Below are 12,487 nucleotides of genomic sequence, written 5' to 3'. Positions count from 1 at the left end.
TGACCGCGATGCCGGCAACGCCGTCAAGTTGGCCAATCACTTTGTACCGCGATATTTCGAATATTTCGAAAAGCGGGAAACGCTTTTGATCGTGCAAAAAAAAAAAAAAACTGACGACAGCCCTTCTAGTTCTTTTTCCTGCACTCATAACTGAATGCGCTACAATACCCGATTCAACATTTTGACCTGTTCTTAATGTTTTTCTCTTGCATTGGCAGCGCGCTGGCTCCCGTTACCGGAGTACCGGGAGCCAGCACGCTGCCAATGCGCATGCGCAAAATAGACAGCTGCGCGCCAGCCTGCAGCATCGGGACCAATCAGCGCGTGTTCAGCGGCGGTGGACGGTCTCCTATGGGGGAGGCTGTGTCGCCCGGCTACGTCGGCTTAGTAATGTTCCTTTCTGATTTTTTTTTAACCCCTCTTTCACGGTGCGCACTGCGCGTTCTGCCACGCCGTTCGATTGTGAACAGTATGGGGCGGTTGTTACGTGACGCACACCATTTTCCCAGAGGAACTGCGATGCCACGGCGCTCGTAATCTGTGGGCCGTTATCGGATAACATCGATAGTCCGAGTGAGGCCAAAACGCGCGATCGAAGATGCTCCGGCCGAAGCACATCTACTGTAGTTTCCGCCGTCGCATTCACCGCCTCTATCCAGTTCGTCTCAGCGTCAAGCAGATATCATGTGCCCTTCGATGGGACCCGCGAAATCCATGTATACAGACGTCGCCAGGGCCGGTTTGATTTAGGCCAATGTGCCGGAACTTGTGTCGCATGGGCAGGCACTGGACACACTGCGGGCAATCTTTAGCGAGTTTCTCGAGGATACCAAAAGACAGAGCGGGCAAGGCTGTTCATTCCAGTTATGTCGAGATGCGTGTCATGCAGCTCTTTCAAAACAGCTTCCCGCGCTCCTTCCGGTAGCACTACGCGATGTCCCCAGTACAGATAACTCCGTTACTAACAGATAAGTCATGCCGGCGCATGAAAAATGACTGGAACCGTTGCTCTTCTTTGCCCAACCGCCTTAGCCAACCATCACAAGGCCCACATAGTCACTTGGAGCATTTCATCTTTGAAGGTGTGCTCAGCCATTTCCTGTGGGGAAAGCGCCAAAACAAATGCCTGCGCATGCAGCTGTCTACACACGACCAAGAACCTCCAGCCCGTCAGCGGTCAGCGACTCCGCGGAACCAATTCTACCCCGACGCTAGCCGCACCCATACCTCGGCACCATGAGCGGAGGCTCACTCACACTCACACTCATGACCACTCGCACTCACTACTACTCACACACACTCACACTCATGTCCATTCACACTCACACTCACACTCGCACTCATGACCACTCACACTCACAACCACTCACACAAACTCGCACTCATCATCACTCACACTCACAACCCCTCACTCACACTCACACTCATGACCACTCGCACTCACAACCACTCACACGCACTCACACTCATGTCCACTCACACTCACAGCCACTCACTCACACTTGCACTCATGACAACTCACACTCACAACCACTCACTCGCACTCATTTCCACTCACACTCATACTCATGTCCGCTCACTCGCATTTACGTTCAGTGTACTGTTTCCTTGTTTGCTGACAACGGAGGGGATGAGAGATTTACTGTCGCGGCGACTGCCCTCGTAGCTCCCCTAACATTATCCTCAGTCGCAAAGATGTGGTGGTGAGCTGCCCAGGCTTTGTTGGGCTATTTGGCCAATTTGCACAGTTTCGATGCTCGAAGAAAGTAGTCACTCATCACGCATATTCCATGGACCGAATGCTACGCACCTGTGCTCCTGCGCTTGCTGCTGAGACGATGATTGTCTGTATAGCGTCAGCTGCTGAGATGCTTAGACAAGTTTTTGAACAGTGTCCATAGGCGTGCGAAGGGTTCTCCATGAGAATGAGCCAAGTTTTAGCGCAGTGCCCCCCCCCTCCTCCCCGCCCCCCACCCAACCACCTCTCACCTAGGCCCCTGCCGCCAAAACGGAGAGCAAATATGAGGAATGATTATAAAACATTTATTTCCATGTGATGGAATTGCTAAATATACAGGATATTATAGAGGTGTAGTTTTTTATTTTAATATGTAACATCGGCAGAGGAATATAGGGTATAGAGAGTATAGGCGGCTGGTTTTTTTGACGCCCAAAATGTGAACAAGTGAGGGGAAAGATTCACAGTATTGCCAGCGTCTCCACAAGAGGTCTTGTCTCCACCCAGACGAAGACAGTCCTCTTGTTGAAACGTTCGCAAACACCCTGAGGCTTTCCCTCCCTTGTTCACCACATGAGTACCGGCAGAGGAAGGCAGTCATTGCGTCGCTGAAGCATTGATGTAGCATCGCGCTTCCGGAGTAATTTCCGTTCTCTCTAGACCACAGAAACTATGACAGATTTGTTTTTTGGTTACTGTCACAGCAAAAAAAAAACTGAAAAGATTGCCTCCAAAATTACCTGGCAAGTAAACAGTTCTTAGAACGCAACATTAGAGGTCTTTGGCCGTTAAAAAACCTGCTTGGCGGTAGCACTGCACTGTAAACAATGACCGAATAGGTCCGACAGATTAAATGTATGGGGCAGACTTGGCGATTAGGGGGGAAGGGGAGGGGGCGCACCTCCTTCCCTTGTGCGTGTGCCTATGACGGTGTGCAAGTAATAATAATGAGTTTGCCTTGACAATATTCTTGGATGGTGTCTAATTACCAAGATTTGGTCTTCCTTGACAATGACGTGTCCGTGACTCTGCATCAACTGATTGGAGTCAAGTGACGATTATGAATACTTTTCGCAGCATGGAAAATGGAGCGTGTTTTTCAAAAGATCGAGTGATTTCCCGACGCAAAGGAAAATGGCTGGAATGGGTCGCAAGTAGAGGATTTCCCCGCGTAATAACGATGCTAGGGGAGGTTGCCATTATCAATCCATTTACAAAACCTACTAAGCTTACTATGTGGGGCCGATCTGTGTACTGTACATGTCTGCAGGCAGTACGTTTCCTGTATTGCCCATAATCCCTGTCTGAAGGAAGTTTTACAAACCAACGCGGTGTTTTTGAGGCCAGTGCATGCGGAGACCACATGCGCATCCGCGTGGTAATAGGGGGTGCTTACTTTGCACCCGATTATTCTCCAACGTCGCTCTCGGAAGAATGCATATGCAGCTAACTTGTTAGCCAATTTGAGCCAATCTGAAATGATATGGCTTTAATGGGAAAAAGCGCTATCCAGAAGTTCTTGGTGGAAATCATAGTATCTGCTTCAAATGATGCCTCATGCTGTCCAGATATCAGTTAGGGTAAGATTGCTGAAATAGGTGCGTGCCAACAGAAGTTAATCCCCTTGCTGTACACGAAAAATGAACAAAATCGCATTTCACGAACTCATTTCGGTTTCACTCGCCAAATGCCGAAGATTAGGCGGCACAAATGAGAACCAAGCCTCGCATACATGCAGCGGAAGCTTGTATGCATTTGTTGACTTGTTAGGAGAAGGTAAGTGAAGCCAACCAAGTAAAATACAGAAAAAAAAGAAAAAACACGACGTTTCGGGACCGCCTCGGCCCCTTCTTCACGGTGTGACTACGGGCGAGCGCAGACCTCCGGGTCAATGGCCGCAGCCCATGGACGTAGGATGAGGGGAGAGTCCCCAGGGAACGATTAACATTCTCTCGTGTTTGCTGAATGTGCCACGACTCGAGTAGAAGCCTCCTGTGTGGATTAGCTTCCGTTTCCAATACAATGGTGCTGTCGAAGTCAATTGGATGGTCACACCCTTCGCAGTGTTCGGCCACGGCGCTGCGTTGATGATTCATGTGACGGACGTCCGCTTTGTGTTGGCTCATCCTTTCCGCGAAGTTCTTCGTTTCCCCTATGTACGACGCCGGGCAGACGGAACACGGAATTTTGTACACGACGCCCTGGGCCTTTTCTCTGGGCTGCCGGTTTTTTGGGCGGGGGAGAAGGCGACCGATAGAGCTGGTCGGTTTGTGCGTTGCCAGCACCCCTTCTGCCAGCACCCCAACCAGACAGACTTCTGTCGAATGTTTTCTTTTGAGTTGTTGACTTGACAGGGCAGCCCCCACCTGCTCATATTGCCAACGGCGTAGTTCTGCTTACATGACGCTGACGGGAGCCTATTCATGACCAAAGAAAAAACTTTTTTTTTTCTGGACTCCGGGGAGAGCGTGGGGGAGCTTAATATTCAACTCTTTCCTGTGCTGCGAGCACAGTTAAGAGTCGAATATGTCGGCACCCTTCGAACTGTTTGTGAAAAGCTCCTGGTCCCCCTTCCGCCCGCCGCCCTCAGTGTTCTCTTCTGGTCACATTTTTGGCTGTGGCATCGTATGTTTTTTTCTTCAGTGCCTTAGCAGCACTCTCTTGCACGATACTTTTAAGCGAAACGAAAACTGTCGCCCTAGCTTGATTCTTATTAACTTTCAGTCGCGTGTACTGCTTTTCTTCTGTAGTTTTTTTTTTCTCAAGTGAAACGGTGACAATACTCAGACACATTCTATTTTATATACCTTTCCCGAGTACATAAAAATTAATTTCGAACTGTACGTCCAACCAATCAAAAAGGTCCGGCAATTTGGTTGCCACTTAATATCCACTGCCGAAAATCGCCGCAACGTTTCACCACAGTTGAGTTTCCCTCTCAATCTTGTAGAGGTAAATTATGTTTATGATGATTATTGAAGGGTGCTTGACGTCTTGGAGATTCGATATTGCTCGATCATGTTGCCAGAGGACACTTCTGGAGAGGTTAACTTTTTATTACCCATTAATAAAACAAAGAAAGATACAAGCAAGGAGAAAACTTGTTTACATTTGACTGACCAGTAGCTTTACGTGACGAAACCAGCCCTCGCTCCCGCCCAAACACTTGATTTTAAACCCTATGACCCTGCCGCCGGTGGAGACAGTAACCAATCAGGTAACTCCACAAACATCAACCCAATAAATCATTGGGGAAAGGAAAACGTCGCCAATCAACAACTGTAAAAGGACAACACAGCCAATCAGTGTTTTTGGAGAGAAGATAACTCACCTCCACAAACACTGCACAAATATGTACATTTTCCACCATCAAGATCTCGGAGGTTTCTCCCTTCGTCCCGCGAGCTTCGCAAACATTCTCGATTTCCCACGGTGCAGGTTGTTTCAACCTCTGGTAAACTGAGGTTCGGGGAAAGTCACCTCAAGGCCCATCTGCTCAGTACCGTCACTTACAAACTGTCTTCAAGCCTGTAGCTAGCGTGGCAATGTCCTGTTGACCGCGCCTCAAGTTGTCAACGCGTGCTGCCATAGACATGGGACAAAAGCTACACGACGAGGATCCGCCTTTGCGCAAGAACGTGCACAGTGGGATGCGACCTGACGTATATGTTCCCGGAGGGTGTTTGACCTTTCCCTTATTCTCGGAATCCGTCGCTATCCCGCTCCCCTTATACCGCTGGGCAGCCAGTGTGACTCATCCCCCTCCCTGCAGTTGTGCGGAGGGCAGAAAAAAAAAACTCAATGGACAATCCTTTATCGCGAACCCGGACGCGACAAACAATGCACAGGACCGCGAACTTCACTACCACCATCAGCACGAAACAATAATTTCTGGCGCAAATTAAAACATAAAATATTGCCGTTTTGGATATCTCCTTGGGCGTCAAAGACATTACCATGCCTGATGCTATGCATACAAAAAAAAATAAATGATAAAAGCCACATGCTTGATTTCCGACGCTGGGCTCTTTAAAGTACATGATAGAAACAAGAATCCTCTGCGTATACCGAAAAGCGCACTTGGTTTTCGCGTCGTTTCCGGGCTTGAGCCGGGTTTGTGCAGCTCAAGACCTGGGATAAAGGAGGTCGGGTTACCGCATGGGTCAGAGCCTATGAACAAATTACGGCCAGAGGAGCGCTCTGCAATGCGCATACCTGGGCAAAGAAAAAAACCCAAGTCCACTGCAGCACCGAGGTCCCAACTTACGGTAGTTATTGCCAAGCAGCGGACAGTCGTTGTTTCAGCAGTAAGCATTGTAACTCATATGTATACGAGATCGAGCCATGCGGGGAGCATGGCAAGAGACATATATCTATATTTTCAGGACTGGCAATGCGAAATTCGATAAAGGGTCTCAAAAAACTTGTAGCGGCTCACTGCATCCGCGAAGGGCCTGCGCCCGTGCCAACGGTGAACTACAAAAGCAACGAAAGATTGCCGTTCCCGTGCCAGCGGAATCCTTTACTTCGGTTGTCCAAAGACACCGGCATGATGCCTTATGCTGCCTCGAGCGCCTTCAGTAGTGAATATTTGCTTCCCACAGCTGTCAACAACATGAAAATAGCTAAGCGGGTATCAGCGTCACGAAACATGGGCGACCGACTTCGCTGTCGCTTCCACCCACCATTCACATCCACTCATTGCCACTCACATCCACTCATTGCCACTCACAACCACTCATTGTCACTCATATCCACTCGCAACCACCCATTGCCACTCACGCCCACTCACATCCACTCATCAATCATACCCACTCACCTCTACTCACTCTCACATCCACTCAATCGCATTCGCACTCATGTCCACTCATCCTCACGTCCACTCACACTCACACTTATGACGACCCCCACTCACATCCACTCACTCGCACTCACACCCACGTCCACTCGCACTCACGACCACTCACTCGCACTCACACTCAGACCACCCACACTAACATCCGCTCACTCACACTCACACTCATGATTACCGACACTCATATCCACTCACTCGCACTCACACTCACGTCCACTCGCACTCATGACCACTCACTCACACTCACACTCACAGACGTGAGTGTGAGTGTGAGTGAGGCGGTATGAGTGCACTCATGAGTGAGTGTGCCGACCTATGGCCGCACCTGGAAGCCTCCTGACAGGCTGTCGCTTTATGGGGGAGGAAGTGGGAGCTTGGAAAGCAAAAGGAAAGGCGCATAACTACAGTGCTTTAAGCAACGTGGCGATGGTGACAGATGTGCGCTGCATGCGTTGGCATTAACGTTGTGCCATTTTAAGGATTCAGTGTGCATAATTGGCTCCTTGGGTCAGTGGACGCCTGAATCGCGCTTGTATGTGGGGTGATGAGAGATGTGGGCTGCAGGCATTGACAATGTTGTGCCAGAAACGCGGCGTTGAAGCCATAGGCCGTTGGCATTCATTGGCGTTGACAACGTTACACTCCGATCATTTTAAGGAAAGGAAGTGTGCATAATTGGCTCCTTGGGTCAGTGGACGCCTAAATCGCGCTTATAGGTATGTGGAATGATGAGAGATGTGGGCTGCAGGCATTGACAACGTTGTGCCAGAAACGCGGCGCTGAAGCCATAGGCCGTTGGCATTCATTGGCGTTGACAACGTTACACTCCGATCATTTTAAGGAAAGTAAGTGTGCATAATGGTTCCTTGGGTCAGTGGACGCCTGAATCGCGCTTATAGGTGCATGGGGATGGATGGATGGAAACAAATTTTATTAGACAAAAAAAAAAAATCTTCCAGGGTGGTCCCCTAATGGTCCAGGAGTCCACTGGCTTTTGCTTCACCTAAGAACCAACCCACCAGCCATTTCTGGTGCAGTGTGGATCTGGGCAAACCACAGGTGTTACAATCGGGAGCTTACCAGGTGTTACAACCAAAGCTTTTGCTTCGAAATGTAAATAAAAAATGCATTACCTTTCCTGCCTTCCAAATAAAGGAAGATTAAGAAATAACATGCCCCAAAAAAACTTTGTTGATGAAACCTCAATGATCCGGATTCAAACAACCATGACCTCATGCAATGCAATGTGCACATCGTTTGGGAGCCTCTTCATCTGTAAAAGAACCACAAATCTGATGGCACAAGGTACGGGCTGTAAGGTGGGTTAGAAAAATCAATCACTCTCATTCTTCTATGACAGCATAGAGAGACTGCCCTCACCTTCGCCATATCACTACTGGTGGGGAGCATATCAAAAAGTGGCATGCTCCAGAGAAAGAGGAGCCTCCAAACTTCTATACGAACACACCACCACCTAAACATGCACTGGGAAGAACTCACTGGGTGAGAACATACTGAATGCACCTTTCATAATGTACTCCAATGTTGTGAAGGATCACACAAACACAAAGAGACGTCATAAAGCCTGAATCTATTTATTTTCCTCTATGGCCACAGCCTGCTTTTATACAAGCTTTGTGCAGACAAAAGAAGCAACAACGTTTTTTTATTCTCAGCATCTCACACATGCACGCATACGCAACCACTCACACACACACATACTGGAATGTCTGCATTTTCCGGGCAAAAATAAATTAATGACTCCGAGAAAAATACACTATGGTACGACATCGGCACAGCTCGAAATGATGCAGCCGCACGTGGTTCTTTCGATGTCCTGTCCCATGCCATAACACTGCTTCAGGACGGCATTGATTCACAGAAAAAAAGAACAGGCAAAAGGGACAAAAAAGAAACAGTCATAAAAGCAAATGATGTCACAACATGTTGTCTTACAAGCGCGTTCCTTGCATTGGTTGCATAGAGAACATCAGTTCTTCCTCAAGATCAACCACAATGACGTTTCCAAGTACCCCTCCCTTTTTTTTTTCTGTTCTTTCACCACACTGACACGCTGCTCAATTCCTCTGCCGACTCAATAAACTGGTGCACTCAAACATACTAATACATAAAAGCAACATGGAGTTAAATCACTATAACAAAGCCTTCAAACATACGCCTAAAATGAAAAGAATTACCGGCTAGGTTGGGAGTGTGTCTAGGAAAGATCTCACTGTTCTATAGTTGCTCGCGCACCACACTATGCCATTACGACATCGGGGATGGCGGAACGTCACCGGAGGAATGTGCCGTGAAGAAAGCGCCACATCCACCCACTTTTATTTTCGCTTCTTCATCAACACTTTGTTCCCCACCTATTGCACTCTGCACGCTTTCTTCAAAAGCCTTTCTAACCGGTCACTTTTTGAGCAACACGCACGCACCGTGGGCTGCAACAAGGGTATCGTCATTCCCGCAAGAATTAAGGGTGCCCGTGAGCCCTAGAAGCACTACATGCGTCTCCAACGTGTTTGAAATGTCCTTCCCGGCACTTCAAATCTATCCTGGCAAAACACAGGAGCGGAGGACCAGAATCTTTTTTTCCTTGCGAGAGCTTGTGCAAAAAAAAAAAAAAATGTATACGATAAAAGAAAAACAACTGCGCGAAAGAAAACGAAACAAAAAGAAGAAGGGCTGTTGTCTGTGTAAGCAAACACAATGGCGACTAGTGGTGCGAGACGTTGAAGGCAGTTCCGACGCGGAGGAAGAACTTGCGCAGCACCGCCCGTATCGCAGGCTTCACCTCCATGCAAGTCAGCTCGCACAGGTACGGGTAGTACACCGACGCATGGGCTCGAAACTGCAAAAGCAGTGAGAGGGGGGGGGGGGGGGGGGCAAGAGAAGTGGGCGGGGACTCGTGATCACCTTAGTTTCACAGAAAATCACGGATTTATGCACAAAATGCTCATTTGTCCCACCACACCAGTTCTAGTTGAAGATGTGTCAGGGAAAACGTAACTACAAAGTTTGCTAACCATCCACCCATGTAAAAACAGGTATGCAAACCCTTACCCTCTGCTGCATACTTGCTACATACACTTGCAGAGTTTTGGCAGCTAATGATGTGGTCCAATGGAGCAAAACAACAGCAATAGGGTAAACAGAACATGACAGCTGTGGTGTTCATTCCTTGTCTTGTCACAACTGTTCTGTTGCCGACTCAAGCTTTGATCCACAGTAGCTTCGGCTGCAGTTTGTCAAATTCTAGCTCATGCAACATCCCCTCAAAACAATGCTATCCTTCTCCAGTTCAAGTTTCATTACAACCTGCCACTTCAGCTGTGGCTGCAGAGTCAGTTCGAGCTCGTCTAAACCAAGGTGCAGCAGCTTTAAAAAGGCAGGCACACCAAATTTTTGTATCGATGCTTTTTTTCTTCAGAATGATGTGCAGGTCATGGAATTCACCTACGCCAGCTGAATAATTTATAACTGAAATTTTTTTCTTGTGCCATTTCAGTTTTGGTTTCAACAGCTGAACATTGGCTGTGACGTCAGAGATGAGATCATGTGACTCAAGTGAAAATTGCGATATAATCGTTGCGTGTTCATTTTTTTTTTTTTTTTGCCATTCAAACTCTTGAGAGTTGATGCGAATGAAAATGAACAAAGCAGCAACCATACTGCAGTTTTCATGTGCCTAAGTGACTTCAAATCATCTGTGATGTCACAGTCGTCATTCTTGCTTTTTTACTAGCTTTGTGCAGACAAAGGAAGCAACATTTTTTTTTTCTCAGCATCACACATGCATGCATACGCAACCACTCACACACACACACACACACACACCGGAATGTCTGCATTTTCCGGGCAAAAATAAATTAACGACTCCGAGACCTCTCCCTGGTGTAAACAATGTGACACCAAAGGGACGTGGCCTGGTGGACAAACTGTCCCCTTTCACATCTAAGCTGGTTCTGCATGTGTCGAGTGTTCCCCACTGCCTTTCTTGCAATTAGCGATGGCTAGGTATGCCTTGCAGCCTTTCTTCTCTCGATTAGAGCTGCCTTGGTACACATCACACCAAATACGACTTCACAACTTCACGCCTACTAAAGCGTCATTTTTAAGTTTTATTATGATTGTCCCCGACCAGATGAGATTTCGTCCAACTGCCGACTTCATATCACACCTAATGGACCATGTGACCAGAAGTCGCACATTTTGCCCATCAGACCAGAAACACGTGCATTGATGATGTAGGCCAGGAGAAGTCTATTATTTACTGGAGTCTATTGTTTTACCCCTTGTTTGCACAATCCACATGGCCGTCCATGTTTTCGCATCATTCCAAAGGCAGAACACACAACTAAAATGTGCTGTCTCCCCTCCTTCAAGCAAAGGTGGTACGGCATGTACAGGGTCGATCACACTTAGAGGGAACACAGCTCCGCATGGGTACGTGCCTGCTAAGTGCCATTGCATCTAACTTGTTCGTGAATCAATGCAGAGTGGCGCACGAGAAGAGGGACCTCGATGTGGTGCTTTTTGTCGTCTGTCTCTTTGCACGGGTTTGCTACCAGCTTGGTCGCAATGGTGTTTCGCATGTGTGCAGTCACGCGGAGCCGTGTTCCCTCTAAGTGTGATTGACCCCGTACCTCTACAACGTGACTGAAGCGAGCCCCGAAGGAAGGAAGGAAGGAAGAGAGCCCTCACCCGCTCGTCGTCCAGCCGCTGCACGCGGGTGAGGAAGAGCAGGAGGAGGGAGTCCCAGGACTCCCGGTGGCTCTCGGTGGCCAGGGCCAGGTAGTACTCCAGGGCCTCCCGGCACACCCCGATGAGCCGGTCCTGCACCGTGTGCCAGGCCTCCTGGCGGCCCTCGTCCCGGTACATGCGGAACAGGATGCGCAGCACACACGCCAGGCTCTGCGCTTCCTGCACGCCACACGGGTTGACAGGTGAAGACTCTTCGTCAGTTCGCTCATGCACAGTGCTCTTAGCAAGTTTCCCAAGCCACTTTGAGCTGAGACAAAACAATGGTTGGTTGGTTGGTTTATGGGGTTTAAAGGGGCCCAGAAACACAATCTTAGTTAACTATTTTTCCTGTTGATTGCATACAGTGAGTTATAATGGTGCTATTAGCGTCGGTAATACCGCGTACATTCTGTTTTTTAATATTTTAATGTCCTCCCAAAAACAACTTCATAGGTCTGATGGTGTCGCCACACAGTGGCCGGTTTTTAGCAGCGGATATGACATCACCTGGCGCGAGCTTGATGATCGGACAAACAGTAAATATACTGCAAATTGTGAGAATAAATAGAGACACATTTTGTCACCTGTCTGCGTTTTATATTAGATCAACAAAAACGACTTGTTTGTCTTAGATAAAAGCCCTGCAAAGCAAGTAAAATAAAAATACACCACCAGGGGCGCTCTGGCATCGCTGCCAGAGCTGCCAGTCTCAGCAAGAACGAGTTACAGAGAGCAGGCAACCATGGAGTACAAACTTCCGTGACGTGCTCTGGCAGGCTGTTTTGATTGGTTGCGCCAAGTGCCGTCATTGGGAGAGCGAAATAGGAGTGGGAAGCCCCGCCAAAATCGAGTTGAGGGCAGCGTTTTGTTTGCTTGTATTTTCAAATTTCTTCACTGAATAACTCCCGTTCCTGTAATTCTTTTTAAGTCAGCATCTGTGTGACATAAAGAACCCACCTGAAGTATAGCCGGTATCCCCCCAAGCAGTGTTTCGCAGCCCCTTTAACATCCCAAAGCGACTGAGGCTATGAGAGACGCCGTAGTGGAGGGCTCTGGAAATTTCGACCACCTGGGGGTTCTTTAACGTGCACTGACATCGCACAGTACACGGGCCTCTAGAATTCCTCCTCCAAAGGAATTCA

At 48.3% G+C, this 12,487-nt stretch overlaps 1 protein-coding gene across 1 annotated transcript in view; it reads right to left on the bottom strand.

Moving 5' to 3' along the window:
* Positions 1 to 8,169: 8,169 nt before the first annotated feature.
* Positions 8,170 to 12,487, bottom strand: part of Sec71 (ADP ribosylation factor guanine nucleotide exchange factor Sec71) — a 67,124-nt gene continuing 62,806 nt past the window's right edge. The window contains exons 27-28 of the mRNA XM_089552689.1: positions 11,307 to 11,525; positions 8,170 to 9,453 (exon numbers count right to left, since the gene is read on the bottom strand). Of these exons, the coding sequence (XP_089408815.1) occupies positions 9,319 to 9,453; positions 11,307 to 11,525 (354 nt within the window). The 3' untranslated portion in view covers positions 8,170 to 9,318. The remainder of the gene's footprint in view (positions 9,454 to 11,306; positions 11,526 to 12,487) is intronic.

The sequence above is a fragment of the Amblyomma mixtum genome, chromosome 7 (assembly GCF_055824585.1).
Source record: "Amblyomma mixtum isolate Tamu chromosome 7, ASM5582458v1, whole genome shotgun sequence".
In the NCBI taxonomy this organism is placed as follows: domain Eukaryota; kingdom Metazoa; phylum Arthropoda; class Arachnida; order Ixodida; family Ixodidae; genus Amblyomma; species Amblyomma mixtum.
The sequence above is the reverse complement of the archived record's forward strand: the minus strand, read 5'-3'. Positions and strand labels throughout refer to the sequence as shown.